Here is a 24,570-nt window from a genome sequence, read left to right as displayed (position 1 = left end):
TTGAGGGATTGGTACTCGTCGCATGCGCTGCTTGCTCAGGAGGTGCGGTCGGGCGCCTCTTCGGCAGGGGTTTTTTTCCGCCGAAGAACCGCCCGAGCGCCCTCTCTTCCCAATAGGAGTAGAGACCGCACCTGCAGTTGCCTCCGGTGCTGCCTCCCTCTGTTTTTCATCTTTCTTTTTTCATTGGCCGACATCTTGCCCGTTTGCCTCCTCCATTGACTGTCCGGAAGCCAGGTGCCGTCGGCCTTTTACTGCTCCATCGCCCAACGCTTGCGCAGTTTAAAGGGGAGCTTAAGGTTGTAGTCCATTACACATGCTCCAGTGTCTGTGTCCATGGACTCAACCCTTCCGCTAGCATCATCGAGTACTACATCGTCGTCGATGGTGGTAGCGCTAGAAGAACAGGCAGATACATCCAAGGCCTGGGTGCCGGATGCAACTGCCCGTTGCAGTTCTTCCAGATCTAAATCTGTTGGTGTTTTTTGTTTTTTGTTAAAAGACTCCATAAAAGGTCCCACGAGTACCGAGGAAATAACGGTCCACCCAGCCAGAGCCCCGCATGACCAGGTAAGGCTATTTACGCTTGGGGGGGCGCCCAACCCCCAAGGGCTCCGTTTACGACGCACAACCCCTGCGCCATGCATCCCTTAGGCACGGGTCGCTTCACACCGTGGGATTGGGGTAAATAACCTTAGCTTGTGTTCAGTCTTTCCACAAAACATGATATGATTGATCAAGCTATATTATATATAGACTCCAGATAATTCTTGTTGCCTTAATTTCTAATTGTTGTAAAATATGAAAAGACTTAAATATTATCTTATAGTTAAAAAAATTTAATTTCTTCCTATCTAACTTTCATGGATATATATTTCATTTATCGTATTAATGGTATACATTATATGGTAATGGTATGGTTATTGGTATAACATTACTTAAAATAAGAAAGTTACTTTCTGAATTAATTTTAAATCTCGAAATCCAAGAAAATATTACAATATGGGGTGATAACTAATCATGTTTTCAAACAATATTTAAATTATTTCCACTTAAACTTTACAAGCATTAAAATTTACGTGCATTTTACACGTGATTTTGGAGTATCTTTGTTCTAGTACTGATTGTACAATTTCAAATGCACGTGTAACCTTTTAATCTTTTCCAAAAATGTCAAAAGGCTTTTCATCTAGTAATTAAAAGATAATCCTTAAATTTCGACAAAACATGAATTGATAAGGCATACTTCCTATTTTTGCATGAACAGTTCTTCTCAATTGTTATATATTTTGTTATTCAGCCTTTCTTCGCCCTACTTAGTACACGAATATAGAATTATCATCCGTTACATCTTCCATTTTAACACTGTAAATTTCCCATCTGATAGTTAGATCTCGCCTTGGTCTTGGGTGAACAAACCTTTAAAATAAGTTCAATTGAATTATACTTATTGCAGATTTTATTGGTGAAATCACAAACTGATCCTTCATGGCTTAGAAACCACATCCTGAACATCCAAATCTTATATACTGAAATCAGTCTGGAGCTTTGCTTTACTTTTGTTGCTGTCCTTAATACGTCTATTCCACTCTTGTTCCGATAATAAGTAATTAGGTTATGTGGATGTTTATTTATTATATGGTACTTTTATTTTATAGATTTCTAGCTTCAATAGTAAAATTGTTCCAATTAAGGCAGTAGTTTGAGAAGAATTATTTTTATGGTTCTTTTTCTGTGATAATATTGTTTTTATTTTATTGTTATCTATTCCAGTGTATAAAATGTGTTCAATAATTCTTTTTACATCTGTTTTTTGAAATATAAAGAATTTTGGCTAGTAACTGAGCAGTTGCAGGATTGACTAACTCTGTTACAGTAAATGAAAGATTTATGTTCAGTGGTCTTCGGAATTGTAGAGTAAGTAACATAGCGTTGATTATAGTCCTAGTTAAATTATAAAGAAGTTATTCTGATATCACAGAGTGTCCTTTAAGAAAAGTAAATACGTTTTCTGGTCAATCGGTATCGTCTCCAAGTTGTATGATTATATTTTTGTGCTCTATTTACAGAAAAGTATTTCTTATATTGAACTGAAGTAATTAAAGAATTGATGACCTGTGTGTAGTGACATAAAGTCAGCGAACATCGATAAAGGTTAGAAAGAAAAAACATTATATCCTAGATTTTCTGAAAATGGAAAATGTATGAATATTTAAGCGAATAATAAACGTAAAGTTAGATAATACTTATGGCATTGACACGTACACTGTACAAGTGGTACACAGTACTATTAAATACTGTACATATAAAACTTTAAAACTTTTTGAGAAATTAAAAATTATCCTTATAAACTAATAAGTACTAGAGCAACGAAGTGACATAACAATTTTGAAACGTAAGTCGACCACATTTTATTTTTGTGTTTTAACTAAGTTCATTGTACATTAAAACTTGATAGGTTTTATAGTGTTTGAGTGATGAATGAAATATATTAACATCGAAAAAATTTATAATTTGTCATAAAAGTAATATAATTATTTTAAAACACAGATGATCTCTCTAAACTGTTACATATTTATGTTGAACAACTTACAAAAGTGAAAAAAGGTGTAGAGGAAAACGTTTTTGTTGTATCTTGTTGGATAGTACCTTCTCACCTCCGGAAGAGTATGAAAAAAATCTGAAAATTTAAGGGATAAGCATAAAACAACTATCATGCAAAACTAAAATATTAAGAATAAAACCTTTGGAACATTGATAGATAGCTTATGTTTTTGGTTTTTAAGTAATATTAATACAATATAGCATTAATAAAACTTAAACCCAACTTAATTGAAATAACAAATCTAAAAACATGTCAATTAGAATTTTTTAATAATTTCACCCTGTTTATCAAGAGAGGTATACTTAAGGCCAATTTCAGAAATTTCTAACACTTCTTTAGAGCACAACGTATTTTGTCATGAGTTTCTTAAACCACATTTTAAAATTACCAATACGATTGTATTATGAATGTTGAGTTTAGCTCCGTCCAACTTCTTCGTAATGCAGCGCCTGGAATCTGAACTGTTACAGACTTGACTCCTGGAATCTGGAGCAACGTTCACCTAAAAAGATAAATAATTTCGACGACAAGAAGCTTAAAAGAATGTTACATCGCTTCAACATCAGAGACACCTAGATTACAAGATATAGTTCTCATTGTCTCATGACAATGATAGATCATCACTATAACTTGTTTTGTGGTGTTATACATTTTTATATTTGTTACACATTGTTCATTAATAGCATCTATGTTATCATGAAGGCAATGTGATAAAAATATCTCACGTTTCTTGCGATGGCGTTCAACGTAATCTATAAAAGGTCAATAGGTTCTCAAAAGTTATCTGCATTACTCGAATATACTTTCGTCGGCAAGCAGAGAATATCTGTGTAGCGGCAGTATTCGCATCACATCTGTGAGTGGTTGTTAACATTCATCTTTCAACATATTATTTTAAAATAAGGCCCTTTATCAAATAGTACATAAAATAATTTATTAACTAAAGAAATAACTTTAATCAACTATCAATTTAGGATTGTAACAACATGCAATATTGCATACATAACCTTATTTCTGTTACGCTGTTTATATACTGAACTCTATTTCTTTATTTTTAGTGTCACTTAATTGTATAATATTTTCACTGATCTTGCACATATGATTTGGAAATATAATTTAATGTTATGCTTAAAAAAGTACATTGAATTATTTGGGGTCTTAAAATTAGAAACCTAAAGTAATCAATAATAATGTTGAAATGCTGTAGATGGAGCTTATATTGGTCACTGTTAAATTACATTAAAAACCTAAAACCAATATTTAATACATTTTATTGTTTTGTGAGGCCTTTCGATATCCTGTGTATTTTGTGTATTTAATAATTTTGTGATGTGTCTGAAGAAGATATCTTGGATATCGAAAGGCCTCACAAAACAATAAAATGTATTAAATATTGGTTTTATGTTTTTAATGTAATTTAAATAATAATGTTGTTTACAAACGCTCAATATAAAGTTATTGGCCCTGTGTATGTTCCGTGAAAAAGTGTGCGATACATTTCTGTATTATTACCTAAGCATTATATTAAACCTTACAACTTGAAGAACTGGACTGTCCGTATGTCCACACGATATTTCAATAAGAAATTTGTCCCATTATAGACTTATAGACTATAGACTGGCAACGGAAAAATCATAGAATGAATACATTTGTAAATAGACTAAGTAAATTAAAATTTTCGTAACTCTCTTCCGGTGCTTCGATATTCCACATGCTTACAACTTATTTGTCTAAAGATAAGATAGATTTAAATGATGGATCATTTCCTTCATGAGATTTAGCTAAACGTGTGTAAATCCTATGATTCAGGATGATATCTTGAAAATATAAATTGAACTATAAACTTTAAATTGTGTATACTTTGCTTAGCTATCACTAAGCACTTTGAAAAAACCCCATTTCTATATTGTCATATAACTCTATCCCTGTGTGTTTTTCCGCTGGACACTCAATAATGAATTAATACGATTGAAGTGATGTCATTTATAGTCAGGTGGTTATTTCCCTCCATGAAAATTAGCTGACCCATTGTAGCCTATCACTCATATGCTAATATATCACTCTTTGCATGCCTGGGGGTTGTAAAGTTCTTTTTCTCATTGATCAGCTCTCTGTCCGCAGGGCTTTATAGGTTATAGGTTTTATATTCAATATTAGTGATACTTCTTAAGTTACACGTGGTCTTTATTACTCCTTTCGTGCTTATAGTTTCGATATGTCTTTAGAGAAGAACAGTAATATTATTAGCCGTAATACTCAAGATTACAGTGTATAATACACAGAGTATAACCGTAATACACCCTTTGAAATTCCTCGGTTGTGCAGTATCTTTGTGTAACATGTTAAAATTAAAAAAACACGTACTTTGTTTGTTGATTAGAGATTTATTATTTAAAATAATGTATATTTTTTATAAAATATATATAATATATATATATATATATATATATATAAAATATTAAATCTTATGGTAGTAAAATTTAATCTATTCATCGCATATTCATATTCTTGTATCCAAAAATAATTTCTCATACCTGTACATCATTATTATGTTAGACTTATTCACGCTTGCCTCACGTTCAGTTAGGCCCTCTCTTAACCCAAACTTGGCCCGGCAAAATAATACATTCTATATTTTACTCTGCTTTTTCCTTTCTAAATAATATGATATTTGAATAATTCTGACAGAATAAAGAACATAGCTATAATATGTTTCTACATTAAGCTACAGTTTGATTTATATTTGCCTCATTCATTTACTTTATTATGACTAGCTTACCTTTAAATTTATTAAAGTACAAAAAGTGTCCATGAAAAATAATATCAACTTAAGTACCAACACATCTAAAAATACATTTTTTTTGCTACAAAAACTACTGCAATTTTCTGATTCTATGGGATTGGAACATATTGATCATAAACAACCTGATCATAAACAACTTGGTACCTCATGTTAAATAAATTTTTGGAGGAAGCAGATTCAATCATTCTGTACATATTTTTATTCTTGTGTTTGTTAAACGTTGGTCTCTCGATTGTAACCACATTTTTCTTAAAACTTCCATGCAACCCAATTAAATATATTGGTCTTTTTACCTATAATGAAGTTTAATGAGAAGCCTTTAATACCGAAATAAAGAATAGTCTAGGTACAATGAAGAAGAGGAATTTGACTAAAGCAAATAAACTAAGGTTTGGACTATTATAAGTCTAATGTACAGTAGTTGGTTTGAATTTAAAAACATATATTTTAACTGACTTCTAATCTGGTTTTGCAGATGTTAATAGTGGTTAGGAATAACCTGAAATAATCCGAAAGCATACATTCGGACGGAAAACACTTGTCGCAAACAGCCATGGGATTTCTGACAGAAAAGATAATACTGCTGTGCTGCGTTTTACTAGTCAACTTAGACTACATGCTTTTCGAGGATCCAGGTTTTATTTGTAAGTACTGATCGATGGTTATTGTGGTAGGTTATAATAAAATAAAATAAAATACAAATAAAACTAAGTATAATATACAATTTTATATCATACTCGTAAGACCTTTAGTATAATTTTACATAACTACATGTTCACTGACAGAACCGTATTAAAAATGTTTTATTCATTACTATTATGGAATACAAATCTGCGGAGAAGACAGTTTTACGCATAATGTATAACTTACATTGAATAATACACACTATAAACCAATATAACGTATTTTCAGGGTTATAGAATTTTCAAAGTTTTATAAAATTTTTGTAAATTAATTAAATTCTAGGTTTGTAGCTAATATACATTTCAAGTAAAATTTAACAGTAGTTTTAAAATCTTTTAGAAAAACTAATGCTCTAATACAAACGTATACAACTTTCTCATGATTTTGTTCCCTTAAATTTTAACGATAGGGGTTGAAAACAGAATTTATAACGGGTGTTTCTGATTCGAAAAAATACCGTTTCTTTCAAAATCTTCCCAACGTCCAAAAAAAACTTCAAACACAGGGTTGAAAACAGTTTTGAAAAATATGTCGCGATCATTAACGCAACGTCTAGGTGATTCTAAAGAAATGGCGAAATTATAATTACTATAAAAAACAGTTTGTGAGCCCTATCCATTTAATCTGGGCGTGTTTCAGTGAAGTGTCATTACAATTATCCATTACTGATTAGTATATAGAGTATATGGTATTCGTATATTATATTATAATATCCTAAACTGTGTAGTACATGCCATAATCGGTAGAAAGTACCAAGTAGAGGAAGTACTAACATATACTACTTTGTGATACCCTAAGATATTTGATGTTTGAAATAAAGAAACGTATTCAATACATTAAATAACAGGTAGCTTCCTTGACTGATGTAAAATGTCCTTTACTCCAATAGCTATTTAATTGTTTCCAATTAAATTTTGGAGTCTTGTCTTATTCTTCTTAATGGTGTGTTTATATTATATGTAACATCTTCATTAACGTTGAGGTTCAGATGAGTTAAATATTATGCTCTATAGGATGTAACACGTTAAGTTAATATAAATAACACGCCTTTTTCTTCAAATTATCTCAGAACCGAAGCAAATTATTATCTCAAATAGATACTGAAAAAAAGGAAAATATGATAACATCGCAAAGCATAGGGCGCAATGCTCCCCTTAATATTACACTGTTTGACTGTTTAAGTGATTTTAAAAGATAACTGGAAAATCACTTTGTGGATATTAAAAAAAATATTGAGGCACCGCAAAATGATCAAAATTGAATAGTAGTTTTCCTTTTAGTCATTTATAAAAACTATCCATAGTTTTGAATTGTAAGCCATTCTTGCACAGCTTTTTAAACATTCCCAATTAATTGTATTTTTAATTTGATCTTTAATTATATTTTAACAATAGGGGATATAATGCTCTGGCAATTTCTCTCCATACTTGGCAAGAGTCCTAGGAATTATGTATTTAATGCTAGACCGAGTGTTACAATTTTTATTCTTTTTTGTAAATGTACATTTATCTTGGTGTCATTACGTTTTTTTGGTATCCCATTATCTCTTAAGTCAATTTGGTTTTATATTCTCTGGTTAAAATGTATTTTGAAACGCCTACCCTGTAAGATGTTAATAACATTCAAATGCGAAGCTGCTGTTACATCCCAAAAGCCTATGACATTTCTAATGCTGGATTAAATTCAAGTTTCCAGTTAAACAATTAATTTAATTGTCACATTAATACATGAATCCAGTTTTTTGTGCAGTTCATAAACATGTTCATTAAATATAATATTTTCGTCCATAGTTAGTCCTAAGTATTAAAATGTATTTAAATTAATGCAATGCAATTAAAAATACAACCATTAAATGGATTGTAAACAGTGACAGAGCTGTGAAAGAATCACAATTATGCAGTTTCAGTATCAATTCACTATTTACTGACATATTCTGGGAGCAGCAATCCAGCATTGCTATATTTGATCTAATAATAATTAACTTTTTGTCATGGGCCCACTAGGATACATTTTTAAAATCTTCATTTTTTAAATGCTTTGTTGCTACATCCAAATATTTGTTGCCACTTATAGGAACTATATTATCAGCATATGACATTATTGTATATTTGTTTGTGTTTAAATATTTCATTAAAAACATTATAGGTCCAAGTAAACTGCCTTGAGGTACTCCTAAGTTAATGCTCTTGGTACCATTAATTTCATTATTTAATCTTACGAGATATTTTCTGTTTGCTAAATACGATTCAAACAAACGTAAATATTATTCTTTAATCCCCAACTTTCAAGTGAGTTCAGTCATATTTTTATGTTCGATTTTGTAGAAGGCTTTGACAAAATCTATAAATAAGGCAAGTAGATTCGTTTATTTGAATTAAAAACTACTCTAATGCACTTTAACTTTGTTTACCTATTTGAAATCCGTACTGGTTGAGATTCAGAGTGCTTTTTTTTTTTTCCTTTAATAGTATTTGTTTAGAAGACCCACGATATAATATTTAAAGATTATTTCAATTGTTGGCAAAATTGCAATTAGTGTCTAGTTATTATAGCTATTTTTATCTTTACCATAGCTATATTGTAGATTTTGTATGGGAGTTCTTTTAGCCTTCTGTCCTGTCACCTCATTTAAAGCTTTCCATGTAGCTTTGGAATTACCACTGTATTTCCTAAAAATATTTTCGTAATAATAGTTTTTTATAATTCTTATTTCATTTGTAATTTATTTCGGTATTTTTAAAAAAACAATTTCAGCTTTTCATTATTTGGATGATTCTTTACTAATTGATACAGTTTATTTTTATGTATAATTTTTCTGCAAATGTAGTCATTCGTCCATGGTTTAATTTTAGAATAAACTTTACGATTTTCGGACGTTTGGATTTTACTTTCTGAAATTGATCTTTGAATAATATTATGAAACGTCTCAAAAGCGGTCGAAGTGTTTTGGTCATTATAAACCTCCGCCCAGTCGAGTGAATCGAGCCGCGCTAGCAGATTGTTGTAGTCTAAGCGGTATGCCGGTGGGGAGGGGTTGGCAGAATCAGCTGTTCCATGACTGTCCTCTGCTCCCACACGAACACGCATGTTCACAATAATTAACCTGTGATCCGTTATGTTGGCGTCTATAACATCAACGTGAGGTAGCGTTCTGTCTTTGTTTGCTAGCCTTGCATAAACATGATCTATACAAGTAGAAGAGTCAGCTGTTGCTCTAGTTGGCTCGTTTAACAAACACTCGAATCCGATTGGAGAAAGAATTGAATTATATTGATCTACAGCAGTATTAACTTCAAGCAAATTCAAGTTGGCGTCTCTGATAAAAAGGAAATTCTTTTTTGCATAAAAATTATTATTACTGTAAAAAGGAGTATTTAATTCGTTCAAGAAAAATCGTTTACTATAACTATGTAACCTGTAAATGGCATACAAACAAAACATCAAAGATTTAAACTTAAAATCCAATGCTAATATATCGGCTGATCGAAGGTTAATTGGTTCACAGGAAATTATTCTATATTCGACTTTACGAATATTGCAACCCCGCCTGCCCTTTAATCGTCATTGAATTTGTAAAGTTTATGTAGTTTTGTATATAGTAATAATTAAGCTCGTCTTTGTCATTTATCCATATTTCTGGCAGTATAATTATTTCAGGAAATAAATACATACTGTTTTAATTCTGCAATAAAAAAAATCAAAATTTGATCTCATACTACGTATATTTTGATGTAGTATTACTAAATTGAATATTTTATCCACGTTAGTCAATATTCAAATTTTGAAAAGAAAAAATATATATGTATATTGCCTAAATGATTAATACTTGTATTGTTGAAATATAATGTAGTAGCCAATTTTTTATATTACCTAATATGAAGAATTTAAAATTATACGTCATCATAACCATTTTAAATCTAAAAAAAAACACAAAAGTAACAAAAGTGAACTTGCACATACGTTGTTTATAGTTCATTGAAGGTCGTCTTGGCAGGTGATGACTTTGACAGGCGACTTCTCTTCCTTCCTGAGAAAGATTTTCCCGTTCATTACCCACTGGAACTTGAAGTCCTTCTCCTTCTGGATCCTTCTCGCCATGGCGTAACCTCCGTCGGGTAGGGGACAGGGACTCGTTCACGTAAATCGGCCGATCGTCGCTCCTTCCGTTGTGTCTAGTTGACAATGTCCTCTTCACGCGCCTCTTCTTCAGGAGTTCCTCCCTGTCAAACCTTCGCACAAATTTTACAATGATTCCCGGTGAGTTGTCTCCGGTTTGCCTTCCAAGCCTGTGGCAAGCGTCCACCATAGCGTCCGAGATCAACACGTCCAGAGCCTTGCCGACTTCCTTGACAATCCCTAGGACATCTTCCGCAGGAGTTACAGGGATGCCTTGGATCTCCAGACAGTTACTTCTGGAGTATTGCTCCATGTCCTCCACTCGCATTTCCAACTCGTTCACCTTCTTTTTTAGCCGATTATTTTCTGTCACCAGAGTTTCTATTACTTTATTTAATCTCTCATTATTGTCTCGTTTCTGGGCTTTAAGAGCTTCTGTATTTTCTGTATTAGGCTACGGACTTTAGTTTTAAAAATTGCGCGTAAAACCACGGGTAAAAGCTAGTAAAGGAATATAAAATAATCCTTGTTTTCTGTGTTGCAGTTGCAGATGAAGTTTGTGCTGATAACGATGGATGTATTAAGCAACTGGCATGTATCGAAGGAATATGTCTGAATCCGTGTCCTGGTCCCTGCTACGGAAATACGATCTGCGATGTACTCGAACATGTACCGTCCTGTAGCTGCAAGCCTGGCTTCTCTGGCAACCCTGTCACTGGCTGTCAAGAGGAAGGTAACTGAAGATGGAACAAATATACTCCCAATATTATTTTTATAATAGCAATTTATAACAAACGATAGTATAGTTTTTAAACTAGAATTAGGTTTTCAAAAGGATAATGCTTTTGAATTTAAAGAATGGAGACAGTTGCTGACAAATATAATATTACAGTTTTGTCTTGAAAAGTTAATAGTTAGTCCTAACTAAAAGAGTTTATAAACACACACACACACACACACACACACACACACACACACACACACACACACACACATGCGCACGCACGCACGCACGCGCACGCGCGCGCGCACACACACACACAAACAAACACACACACACAGAGGAATCCATACATACACCCATACGTACAATTCTTATAACTTACAATAAAAATATATAAGTCAATAGATTTTATAACTAAGATAAACTAGCAACCTATTTTAGAGTTAAAATTAACATAAAACAAATTATCATACATATAAGATAGAAATATATACACTATTGTAAAATGGTATCATCAGACAAAATAAAGTAATTTATTTAGACCAAATACCACAGAATACATTAAATGGTAATATCAAGAACAAGGAGATTGTTATGCAAAGTAAGTATACAACACCTTGAGTTATAAAGTTAATTTATTGTTTAGAATCATGACTTAACATGAGACTGAGAAGAAAATTTTTTCGTCAAGTAATTTGTTTATACACAGTTAAAAATACACAAAGTTAATCAACATTTGAGTTATTAAATACAGTCATACATATTATTATTTGTGTTAAATTGGTGAATCTAGATTTTTGTAAAAGAACAGCATAGACATATTTGCTTGATGGTGACCACTCATATTCAATGGAAATGGATGGCAACCAGAACTCTGAGATCTTAAAGGATTATAATTGCCAGTATTAAATCCACACTAAACCGACAAGAATGTTTGGAAGATGAATAAGTGTCAATGAAACACACTGGTAAAGTAAAACTGGATTTGAACTCAAGTAATATTTACCCAATTTATGGTTCCAAATCTTTCAAAATTATGTTTGTATAAAGTCAAACCTAACATGCACTAAAACCTTTTCTATGTTGGATTTAATGTTTTGATCTGCCCATGGCAGTATAATTCACGAAACCCTGTATCATACATGTGACAAATAAACTCAATAATAATTTGTAAATCAAACGTTTATTTATTTATATCAATAGCTAGTTAAGCAAGGGCAAAGAACGCGTTAATAAATAAATAAAGCAAAAGAAAAATTAATAATAATAAATCTCTTTATTTCAATATTATAAAGTAATCATTGTATTGCAATAGTCATGTTAATTAAATTAAACTGAGTATATATCATTTGCAAATCAGTTGTTTGTCCTAAGAAACGCCGGATAATAATACAGGGTGGTTATAAATTATTGTACACATTTTAAGATTGAATAAATAAATAACCAATCAACTTAAAAACATGGAAATTGTTTTATTAAATAGCAAATTTAATACAGTTTTATTACCAATGAAGGACAAAAATATTACTGTTACTCATACTTTTACAAGGAAACTAAACTAATTCCACGTGCTCTCCGAGGTTTTCACGCAAATTTTGTAGTCTAAATTCAACCTCACACCATGTGTTTCTGAGCATTGCTGGAGTTATGCTTCCAATAACCTCTCGAACTCTATTATTGAGTTCCTCAATATCTTGAACTTTCTTGGCGAAGACTCTGTCCTTGACATAGCCCCAAAAAAAAAGTCTAAGGGTGTAATGTCTGGGGAACGTGGAGGCCAAGGAATTGGACCATCCCCGTCCAATCCAACGACCAGGAAACGTGTCATTTAGGTAGTCACGTACTATCTTACCCCAGTGTGGAGGGGCACCATCTTGCTGCCAGTAAGCATTTGGTTGTCTAAGCTCAATTTGCGGTATTGCAAAAAGTTCAAGCATGTCGAGGTATACCTTTTTAGTGACTGTCGGTTCTGCGAAGAAAAAGGGTCCTATCACTTCATCTATAGCCCATGCACACCAAACGTTTATTTTAGGGCTGTCTCTTTCTTGTTCTCGAACATTATGAGATTTTCAGTACCCCAAATCCTACAATTGTGTCTATTCACCTTACCAGAAACATGAAAGGTTGCTTCATCAGAAAAAATTACTTTTTTCAAGAAATTGCTTTCTCCAATGCTTATTGTTTGTTCTTCGAGGTCAAGTAATCTAACAGCAAAATCGTAGCGTCGAGGTTTATCGTTAGGTGTTAGTTCATGTAATAACTGAATTTTGTATGGATGGAACTTAAGGTGTTTGTGCAAAATTTTTAAGACTGTTGATCGAGGTAATCCTAATTCCAAACTTGCACGCCGAGTAGACTTACCAGAGCTCCTCTTAAACAATTCTCTTACTTGATCAACAATAGCTTCAGAAACTGGAGGTCTACCATCACCTTTTCTATGTTGGACACTTCCCGTCTGTTCAAACTGCCTATACCAGCGTTTTATAGAATTGTTACTCGGAGGATTGCGGCCATACTCTAAACGAAACCTTCTTTGAACAGTTATTACAGATCTGCTTTCATGAAACCAAAGAACACAACTTGCTTTTTCTTGCACACTAGCCATTTTGATACTGAGGTTAGTTTAGTGTTTGTTTAGTCAACTGTAATTAACAGCTGGTGTGGGAAGATCCATTTTTGACCAGCTGACTATGTCACAACACAAGTCATTAAGAAGAATCATACCTTACACCCACAGTTTGTGACATTTTTATTTTCTTTTTATAACTACTTTTTATAACTATTGTAAGGTGTACAATTATTAATTTTCAGTCAGTATATAAAACTCTTTTAAATTTACAATTTAATAAAACAATTCCCATGTTTTTAAGTTGATTGGTTATTTATTTATTCAATCTTAAAATGTGTACAATAATTTATAACCACCCTGTATTATCCTGTTATAGTGTCGGTTAATCAGTGTAATAATAACAAATATTGTGATAATCTACTGGCATGTAACTGGCATGTACTGGCAAGGTAAGAAGGTACTGAAGATGAAATAAATCTAATCCCAAAGTAACTCACGGGAAATTACTTTGAAAATAGTGCAATAGTAGGATAGTAGTTTAGAACTGTGTATTAAAACAAAATAAATTTAAATTCCAAACCAGAATTCATAAATAATAAATTTAATCACATTTAAAAATTAAATTAATATTAGTCATCTTTCATTTAATGCAAAACCAATGCTTTCACAGCCTTGTGTCTCCAAATTCAAAAATACCGCGTGTAGCTAATTAAATTTTAAACTGAAATCAGCTCTAATTTTAAAAGTAAAAGATCATTTTGTATGTAAATAAATTTAAAAAAATTATTTCGAAATAAAAAGTTAATTGATATAACTTAATATGAAAACTTAAAAAAAAATAAACGAAGTACATCATTGTTCCATTATAAGATTACTCAAACGTGTACATGAAGTTTTCAACAAAAATGTATATGTATATATATATATATATATATATATATATATATATATAAAACCAATATAACTTTACGAAATAAATAAATGAGCCATTCTTGAAAAATTAAATTAATATGTTATATAATAATAAATTTTATAATTTTTTCTGTCCTGTTGCAGTCCCCGTTAATCAATGTAATAATAACACTCCATGTGATAATCTACTGGCATGTATCGATGGAAAATGTCAGGACCCATGTCCTGGTCCCTGCCAGGGCAATACAACCTGCGAGGTCCGGGACCATGTACCGCACTGTGTCTGCAAGCCTGGCTTCTCTGGCAACCCTGCCACAGGTTGTCAAGGACAAGGTAACTGAAGAAGAGATTATTTATTAAATAAGTAAATATTTTCTTATACGAATAATTTTATGTGTGACTTTAATACTAAGAAATAAGTCTTTAAAGACGGCTTAACCTACATAAATAACCTGCATAATAGAATATCAATAATTACCCGGGTACAAGCTTATACAATTGGAAATAAAAGAAGAGGCACCTGGACAGAAAGTAACACACGTGTTAAATGCTTCTTATATTTTTGTATAAATCGGTTGCTGAAGCAATATAGTTTATGATGTAACTTCTAACAAGGCAGTTGTTTCTTTCTTATTCACAATAAATATAAGACAAAGGACAACGTATGTACCAAATCACATTTATATTAGTATGTCTATCAGTTGTAAAGAGTATACGAGAGGAATAATTACTAACAAGATTGAGTTCTTTAAAGGGCTAATATCCTGAGGTTAATGAGCACTAGCTGATCCACAAGTTCCCTTAAAACTGTATGATTTAATAATAATACAGAGTACTCCTGTTTATAGGGTTAGTATATGAGATGTAGGTTTCTGAGATCATTATACGTAAATATTTTCTTGATCGTGATACATAATGTGTGTTTACTTTTGTTTGAAAACATGCTACAAAGTACCATCATATTATATGATAAGTGCTTTATTACCTAAATAGGATACGGACTTCAGTTTTAAAAATTGCGTGCAACACCACGGGTAACAGCTAGTAAAGGAATATAAAGTAATCCTTGTTTTAGGTGTTTGCAGTTGCAGATGAAGCTTGTGCTGATAACCATGGATGCATTAAGGAACTGTCATGTATCGCTGGAATATGTCAAAATCCATGTCCTGGTCCCTGCTACGGAAATACGTTCTGCGTGGTCCTCGAACATGTACCGTTCTGTAGCTGCAACCCTGGCTTCTCTGGCAACCCTTACACTGGCTGTGAAGATAAAGGTAACTGAAGATGGAACAAATATATTCCCAATATTCTTTTTATAGCAGCAATTTAAAACAAACGATAATATAGTTTTGAACTAGAATTAGGTTTTCCAAAGGCAAGGGTTAATGCTTTTAACTTTAAAGAATAGAAACAGTTGCTGACAAATATAATAATAATAAATCTTTTTATTTCAAAATTACAAAGTACTCATTGTATCGATATAGTCATGTTAATTAAATTAAACCGAACATACATATCATTAGCAAATCCGTTGTCTGTCCTAAGAAACACTTGATAGTTATTATTATCTTGTTGCAGTTAATCAGTGTAATAATAACAATTATTGTGATGATCTACTGGCATGTATCGATGGAAAATGTCAGGACCCATGTCCTGGTCCCTGCCACGGAAATACGATCTGCGAAGTCCACGACCATGTACCGTACTGTGTCTGCAAGCCTGGCTTCTCTGGCAACCCTTTCACTGGCTGCCAAGAGCAAGGTAACTGAAGATGACATAAATCTACTCCCAATCTTATTTTTGTTACGCACAAGAAATTACTTTGAAAATATTGCAATAGTAGGATTGTTTAGAACCGGATATTAAAATAAAAGAAATTTTAATTTCAACCAGAATACATAAATAATAAGTTTTATCACATAATAAAATAAAATAACTATTTCTCATCTTTCCTTATAATGCAAAACCAATCCTTTCACAACCGAGTTTCTTTAAATTTAATAATACCGTGTGTACCTTTAATTAAATTGTAAACTGAAATTAGCTCTAATTTCTTAAGTAAAAGATAATTTTTCATGTAACTAAATAAAAAATATAATTCCTAAATATAAATTTAATTGATATAACTTAAGATGAAAATTTAAAACAGAATAAACGAAGTATATCATTGTTCTATTATAATATTAGAACAAACGTGTACATGAAGTTTTCAAAAAAAATGTATAAAGAATGACTTTTATAATTAATACATTGAGTAATATTAGTACAAAATTTATTTTTGTACTACAGTTTTGAAACCATTGGAGATAGAGACAAACTTTAAATGTCGAAAATGTTTATTTTTTAAAGACCTTTTTAATTATGTACAACACAACCTAGGTGGCTATTTGATTTTTTTAGATTGGGGCTTTTAAGTATTTAAAAATCCTATGTATTTTTAAAATGTGTAAATTTTGGGGTAGGGTGGCATTTGATGATATTTTTCGAGAAGCCGTCTCATTATTAGATTTGAATCAAAATATCGTCTCTCTACATTTGCGCAGGTAGTTACAATATGTTTACCCACAAACCCCTGATTTTTTAACGTTTTGGTGTCCCCTGTACATAAGCGGCAGGATAGGATCAAACTTTGTGTATCAAAATAACCAGTAAATAAATACCTTTAAAATGAGGTATAACTCAACATACCTTTACATCTGAAAATTTTCAATATATATATATATATATATATATATATATATATATATATATATATATATATATATATATATATATATGTATATCGCTGGTATATCTGTTGTCTCCTCTAAGAAACATATGATAGTTATTTTTATACTGTTGCAGTCCCCGTTAATCAATGTAATAATAACACTTCTTGTGATACTCTACTGGTATGTATTGATGGAAAATGTCAGGACCCATGTCCTGGTCCCTGCCACGGAAATACGATCTGCGAAGTCCACGACCATGTACCGTACTGTGCCTGCAAGCCTGGCTTCTCTGGCAACCCTTTCACTGGCTGTCAAGAGCAAGGTAACTGAAGAAGAAATAAATCTGCTTCCAATATCCTTTTTTTTACGCATGAGAAATTACTTTGAAAATAGTCATCAATAGTAAATACTATTGGTCATCTTTCCTTTTAATGCAAAACCAATGCTTTCACAACCATGTTTCATTAAATTTAATAAGACCGTTTGTAAAATTGATTAATTATTAAACTGAAATCAGCTCTTGTTTCAAAAGTAACAGATCATTATTTATATGTAACTACATGAAACAGTTTTATTTCGAAATAAAAAGTTCGTTGATATAACTTAAGATGAATCTTTAAAACAAAATAAACGAAGGAACGAAGGACACCATTGTTCCATTATAAGATTAGACGTGTACATGAAGTTTTCAACTAAATTGTATATTCTTATATAAAATAACCAATATAAATTTATAAATAAAATAAATGAGCCATTCTTGAAAATTAAAATGATATCTTATATAATATAGTATTATACCTGTATATATCGCTGGGAAAATCCGTTGTCTCCTCTAAGAAACATCTGATAGTTATTTTTATACTGTTGCAGTCCCCGTTAATCATTGTAATAATAACACTCCTTGTGATAACCTACTGGCATGTATCGATGGAAAATGTCAGGACCCATGTCCTGGTCCCTGCCAGGGCAATACAACCTGCGAGGTCCGGGACCATGTACCGTACTGTGACTGCAAGCCTGGCTTCTCTGGCAACCCTTTTACTGGCTGTCAAGGACAAGGTAACTGAAGAAGAGATTATTTATTAATTAAGTAAATATTTTCTAATACTAATAATTGTGTGTGTGACTTTAATACTAAGAAATAAGTCTTTATAGACGGCTTAACCTACATAAATAAACTGTATAATGGAAGCAAATAATTACTCAAATACAAGCTTAAACAATTGGAAATAAAAAAGAGCTACCTTGTTAGAAATTAAAAATAACATGTTAAACGCTTTTTGATTATGTGTATAAATAGGTTTCTCTGACAACATAATTTCTGATGCAACTTCTAACAAGTCAAGGTTGTTTCTTTCTTATTCACAATAAATATAATACAAAGGACAACGTATGTACCAAATCACATTTATATTAGTATGTCTATCAGTTGTACAGAGTATACGAGAGGAATATTTAATTAAAAAGATAGAGAGAAGATCTTGTATTATTACAAGAAGATCGTGTAATATCCTGAGGATGAACAAGCACTAGCTGAACCACAATTACTCTTATAACAGTACGATCTAACAACAGCAAATGTGTTTAATCGGTGCTGCATCATGATATATTAAATTTTCAGAATTTAGCTTTCATATAATATGGTCTTTTATAATATGTACTATAATTTAAGTGATTCTCACGAATACGTTACAAAGCAAATGAAACTTGGAGAGACACGATGCTATTAAAACATAGAAGAAACAGTATTTTTGAGTCATTATAGAAAACCATTTTTGTGTTATTTTACCAGACAACATGAAATTGGAATGCATTTTTATTAGAACTGTTGACATTTAATATATTTAAATACAATGAATCGGTATTTTATCGTAGGCATTAATGTCTGACGAAATAATACCAAGATATATTACTTACTTACTTATTTAACTTTACTTTACTTTTGTATATTCAGTAGACTATGTGATGAGATATCAATCTAAGATATAAATTACATTTGCAGTTATATGGGCTACTCCCACTATCACTCCAATTTGTAATGCTAGAACTGCATACCTGCCAATGTTGGTGCGATACTCTTTCTCTCTCCTGTAGCCCTTAGGATCCTCCCGTATTAATCGTACAATATTCCTTGATATTGACCAAATATTGGTCGGAAGTTTGTGGGATTTATCAAGACAATATATACCAGATAAATTCAGCAATTCAAGTCCCATAAAAAAAACATGTAAAAACTTTCAAGTTGTTTTTGTGAGGATATATTGGGTCAAATATTCTGTCAAAACACCTTGGTAAGATCAAATCTACACTACATTACAAATATGTGCAAGGCAAAGAGTTTTTAATTTGATTATTTCACTTCAGTTTTTCTTATGAACGTGATAAATATCATCCAAAAGATCACTATCAATTACGGCCGGTGGTTTGCAGTATGAAAAGGGATTGAGACTGAAATCTTCTCTACCACTCACCTCATATCACACACGGTCAAGTATAAACCTAAAATCGGTAATTTATATATATTTGAAAGAACACACACACACACACACACACACACACACACACACACACACACACACACACACACACATATATATATATATACATACCAGAACAGATGTAAGAAAAACTTTTGTATATAATAAAAATTACAAAGCAAAGATACATTCAACCGTTCTAACATCAAACCGGGTGACCGAATGCGCGTCAAAATAGTATCTTATCAAGTTGTGAGGATATAATTCTTTATGTGGCAATATTTTATTGACTTTAATTTATTTTTCCTTAAAAATAAACAAATAATAATTGAAAAGTAAAATCCAAACTCCAAATTAATTTAACATTTCTTCTTCTGAGAACACTTCATACACAAAACAAGAACGGCAAAACATATTACAATTCTAACATAAATTAATGATTTACGTTTGCTTCATTTCGGAGTACGATAGTGAAAATATTCTTCACATAAAGTGTATTCTACATATAATATACTAGCTCTTACCCCACGGCTTTGTACGCTATTTTTAGAACCCAAGTCCTTATAAAAAGCAATTATGATGTCATGTAATGGGGGCGTCCTACAAACATTTTAAAACGTTAAGTTTACTTGTTAACTTAACTTTGGTCAAAAAGCGTATATTTCCAGTCCTTGTCATTTATTTCAGGTCTAAGAAATATTTCCAGATTCCATAATAGAGTGAGCCTTTGGTTATGACGAAGAAAATATATATACTGACATAGGACCGAGATGCTAGTCTAAGGAACCTAGTAGCCTACATAAGACGTTTAGATCATACCTACTATGTCACAGTTAGCTGCCATATTTTCCTCGATTAAAAATACTAATATAAAATCGATTATAATAGTTTTTCTCCGGAAATCTATTTGTCAAAATCCGGGAGTTTTTTTTTGTTTTTTTTTTGGCATAGTTGAGTTGTTTGCTAGGACTAGAAAAATTCTATTACGACCTAGGGAAGTCCCTAGCCTACTTTCTATGTACTTCTGTGTATAAGGGGGGAATCCTAAGGTAAACTAAGGAAAAGCAACATTCCCAAATCAAATCGTTTATTAAGGTTTCTTTTAATTTATTTATTCTCTTATTAGTGGGTGGGGGGGGTGGTTTAAATTTTTCCCTGGATTTTTTTGTTCCTTATTTTTTATTATGTTGTATGGGATTATGTTGGAAAAATTTTTTGTTAGTATTGTTTGGAAAATCTTTTTGTAAAAATTTGTGGTTTTTTTGTGGGGGTTTTATTTGGTGGGGTTATTTTTTTTTTTTTTTTTTTTTTCTCCAAAAAATTTGAATTTTTGCGTTTTAAACTTTTGCTTTTTGGACTGTTAGACAGGGAAAGAATGAAATTGTCTATAACCATTCGGAATGTAAACAAACAAAAATTTTTTAAATTTGAAATTCGACCCCTTTATTTTGGTGAAAAGAGTGTTGGTTAGTGGGTGGTAAAAAGCCCCACTCTAAATGTTAATGCAGACCAAAAAGGCTATACACTGTTCCAAATAGCAGTATAGCAGTGTTCAGCGTGATTCAAAGGGGACAAACCTCCAAACATCTAAACATCCAAATATCCCAAACATTCCAACTTTTGCATATATAATATTAAGTGGATAACAATTATTTCTGCTTATTAATAAATTGTTATTGGGGTTTAAATGGAAAAAACCCTCGTTGGGCTAATATTACAAATTACTGAATTAATAGTAGTTATTGATGAAGGCAATTTGATATACTAATCAAAAATATTAAAAAATTTCCCCAACGAGAAGAATTATACTAAAACCTGTAAAGTTTCGGTCCACAAAAGGGTATCCATTTAAAAACAAACAAGAAAAACCCATGTGAACACTTGTGCAATTTTATAAAATTTGAACAATGTACAATTTCAGATCCATCCATATTTTTTCCGTACTTTCCTTAGGTGAAAAGGGCCCAAAAAAAATGAAAGTAAATATGTCAATTGACCACAAATTTTAAACATATGTTCAAACCCCATGGATCATTTGAATTTTTAAAAACGTTTTTTAATTTTTGGGGTTTAAAAGGGGTATAGCAGTTTATCAGGGGGAAAAGTAGCTAATGATCGTGCTGGGCCCCGGTGGACCGATGATTTCATCAACCACCAGCACTTCAATAGACTTCCTCCTCAATAACATAGGACACATCGAACAAATATTCGACGTTTCGTAGGTTAGTTATGTCGTCGCTCCCCGGATATCAATTGGAGTACGGCAAGATTTAAGTAACACATTTTTCGCGCCTGTTTTCCCCAATATAGATTCTACGGCAGTATCAAAACGGCGAAAGGGTGAAACCCTACTGGGAATGCAGTGGTATAACGTAAATAAACATGTTATATTAATCTGTTTTCAGGGTCATTTTTGGGGATTAGTGTATTAACAACAATAAAACTGTGACAAAGCTGATGGCATGTGTCACCGGAAAATGTTAAAAGGTCCCATGTTCTGCTCTTTTGCAGCGACAATGCTACCTCGAGGGGTTTCCATGATCATGTACCCGTACTGTACCTGCCTTCATGGGATCCACTGGCAACCCCATCAGTTGGCTGAAAAGATAATAGGTATCTTCTAATCACATTAAATTTTACAAAAAAAAAAATTTCTTATAGACAATCCAGTATTGCCCAAATTCAACTAAACAAAGGGGGGAATTTTTCCGGTTTTATACTGTATTAAATGAACTGTAAAGAAAGGGGAAAACCCCACTGTTGTACAGAGTGAAACAGTTTGTGGGAATAGTACAGGTTCTTAAGTTTTTTCCCCTTTCTGTAATTTTAAACGTTTACGAAAATTTCAATTTGGGGTAGCAAAAACCAACCAAAAAGCATATAATAATGATATAGTAAGTCTATTTCTGGAATCGTTTAACACCGTAACTTTTATACTCAGAAATTAAGTACTTACCTAAACCCAAGTTAAGGGGTAACCTGGGATAAAAAACAAAATTAATTGCTTTTGTCTAGAACATGTGAAAATCGATATTGATCCACAAAAAAATTATATAAAACCTCATAAAATTTGTAATTGCCAGAAAGGATGTTTTTGGGGGATGGTCGCAATTGTTATGCATTAGGCTATACCATTTGTTACCAAGTTTATTTTACATTAAAGCACATATCATATATCCCTGAGTTATTTAAATAATGCCTGAGCAAGACAATTGAAATTTGGGAGTTTTTTGATTCGGAAAAAAAAGGTATCTCCCAAATTTTAGGATAAGTTTACAAACTCTTAAAGTTGTTCCAGGTAGTATATAATTTTTTGATAAAATTGAAAACTTTATGGATTTGGTCTCCATGTACCATAGTTTTTTTGGACTCTGTGTCATATTGGTAATTTGCGGATATATGCTATTGGACATCATTTGGGGGACTCTATACTGTTTTGATTATAGGCATCAAAAACAAACTTTTTTATTAGACAGAATCCTCTGGGTTTATTAGCTTTTTAACTATAGTGTTTTTTTAAACCACTATGTGTGGTAAAGTGCTACTATAACATTATCTCTGAGACCTGCAAAAAATCATATTTTATAGCTTAAAAGGGGTCCTTTTGATTTCACTTTTTTATAAATAATTACTTACCCGATGTAAACAACCACCTTTTAGCTATTTTAAGCGTCTAATTTCTCTGTATAAACAAAATCAGTGAGGATTCCGTTATTTGTTTTTATAGTCGTATGTTCAATCGGGGGTTGGGTTTTTTAAACGCCAAGTTTTAAATAATAAAATAGAGTTACTTTTCATTATGAAAAAAAAAAAACCCTACTATACTCTGGAAAATATAAGATTAATTTTATTTAAAAAACGATTTCATATGCTTTTTTTGCATATTGATACAACGTACAATCTTTTTCCAATATTTGTGTTAAACCATTCTGTGTGGGCGGGGGATCCGAAGCTATTTCCCCTTAAATACAAATCTCATCCCGCAGAAACATAACTTTCGGGGAGACTAGTAATAAAAACGTACTATTTAATAAATTAGCTAGTTTTAAACACATATCAGTGCGGGCCGGGCCCCACATGGAGACAACAAATTTAAACGCGCCGTAGCACGGACGTCCCTAATTGAGGGGCCAAACCTGGCTGCTCTACAACACAAAGCCTCCAATGTTAATTCACGCCATTCCGTTTGTAAACTATGAATTTCTTTCTGCCGGGCAATATTAAGATTTATGACCACACCTTATTTGTGATCGGTTCCGTTTAGCTTTATCCCGTTTACATATTCTTTTTCCCAAATAGTACGATCCGTTCTAATCGGGGAGTTTTTCCAGTGTGTTTTTTTCCTTTTTGGAAATTTTTCCCAACTTTGTTTTTTTTTTTTTTCTTTCCCCCCTCTTAAAAAATTATTTGGTGTTTTTTTTTTTTTTTTAATAAAATTTTTGGAAAAAAATCTTTTTGGCCAAGGTTTGGGCCAGGTTTGCCCTTTTGGTCGGGGGGGAAAACCCCTAAATTTTTTTCCAAAAACTTTCCAAAAGAAAATTGGAAAACAAAAAACCCAAAACCGAAAAAAGTAAGGGGGGTTCCTGGGGGAAAAATTTAATTTTTTAAAAATTTGGATAAAAGGAAAAAGTTTTTTTTTTTGGAACGGATTTTTCCTTTCCTTTTTTTTAAAAAAGACAATTTTCCCATTCCTTAAAAAAATTTTTTGGGCCCGGAAAAGAGGGCTTTTCCGGGGTTTTTTTTAAAAAGGGGGTTTCCCCCCCCTTTACCCCCCCCCCCCCCGGCGTAATTTACATAAAAAAAAAGGTTTTTAAAAAGGCCCAAATTTGGGGTTGTCCCCCCTTTAAAGAACCCTTCGAATCTTTGGGAAAAAAAGGGCATCGGGTCCCGTTTTTTGGGTTGGGTTCCCAAAAATTAAGGGAAATTTTTTAAAAACAAAACCCCTTTTAATTTTGGAATGGAATTTTTTTTA

The 24,570-nt window shown here is 32.1% G+C and overlaps 1 protein-coding gene across 1 annotated transcript in view; it reads left to right on the top strand.

Annotated features, from left to right (window-relative positions):
- The first annotated feature begins 10,872 nt into the window (after nucleotides 1–10,872).
- The window catches only part of LOC124355707 (neurogenic locus notch homolog protein 1-like), a 99,118-nt gene continuing 85,420 nt past the window's right edge, over nucleotides 10,873–24,570 (top strand). The window contains exons 1-6 of the mRNA XM_046806866.1: nucleotides 10,873–10,938; nucleotides 14,555–14,743; nucleotides 15,486–15,684; nucleotides 15,989–16,171; nucleotides 17,255–17,443; nucleotides 17,992–18,180. Coding sequence (XP_046662822.1) covers nucleotides 10,873–10,938; nucleotides 14,555–14,743; nucleotides 15,486–15,684; nucleotides 15,989–16,171; nucleotides 17,255–17,443; nucleotides 17,992–18,180 — 1,015 coding nt within the window. The remainder of the gene's footprint in view (nucleotides 10,939–14,554; nucleotides 14,744–15,485; nucleotides 15,685–15,988; nucleotides 16,172–17,254; nucleotides 17,444–17,991; nucleotides 18,181–24,570) is intronic.

The sequence above is a fragment of the Homalodisca vitripennis genome, chromosome 2, assembly GCF_021130785.1.
Source record: "Homalodisca vitripennis isolate AUS2020 chromosome 2, UT_GWSS_2.1, whole genome shotgun sequence".
Taxonomy (NCBI): domain Eukaryota; kingdom Metazoa; phylum Arthropoda; class Insecta; order Hemiptera; family Cicadellidae; genus Homalodisca; species Homalodisca vitripennis.
Note: the sequence above shows the minus strand (reverse complement) of the source record. Positions and strands in the feature narration are given on the sequence as shown.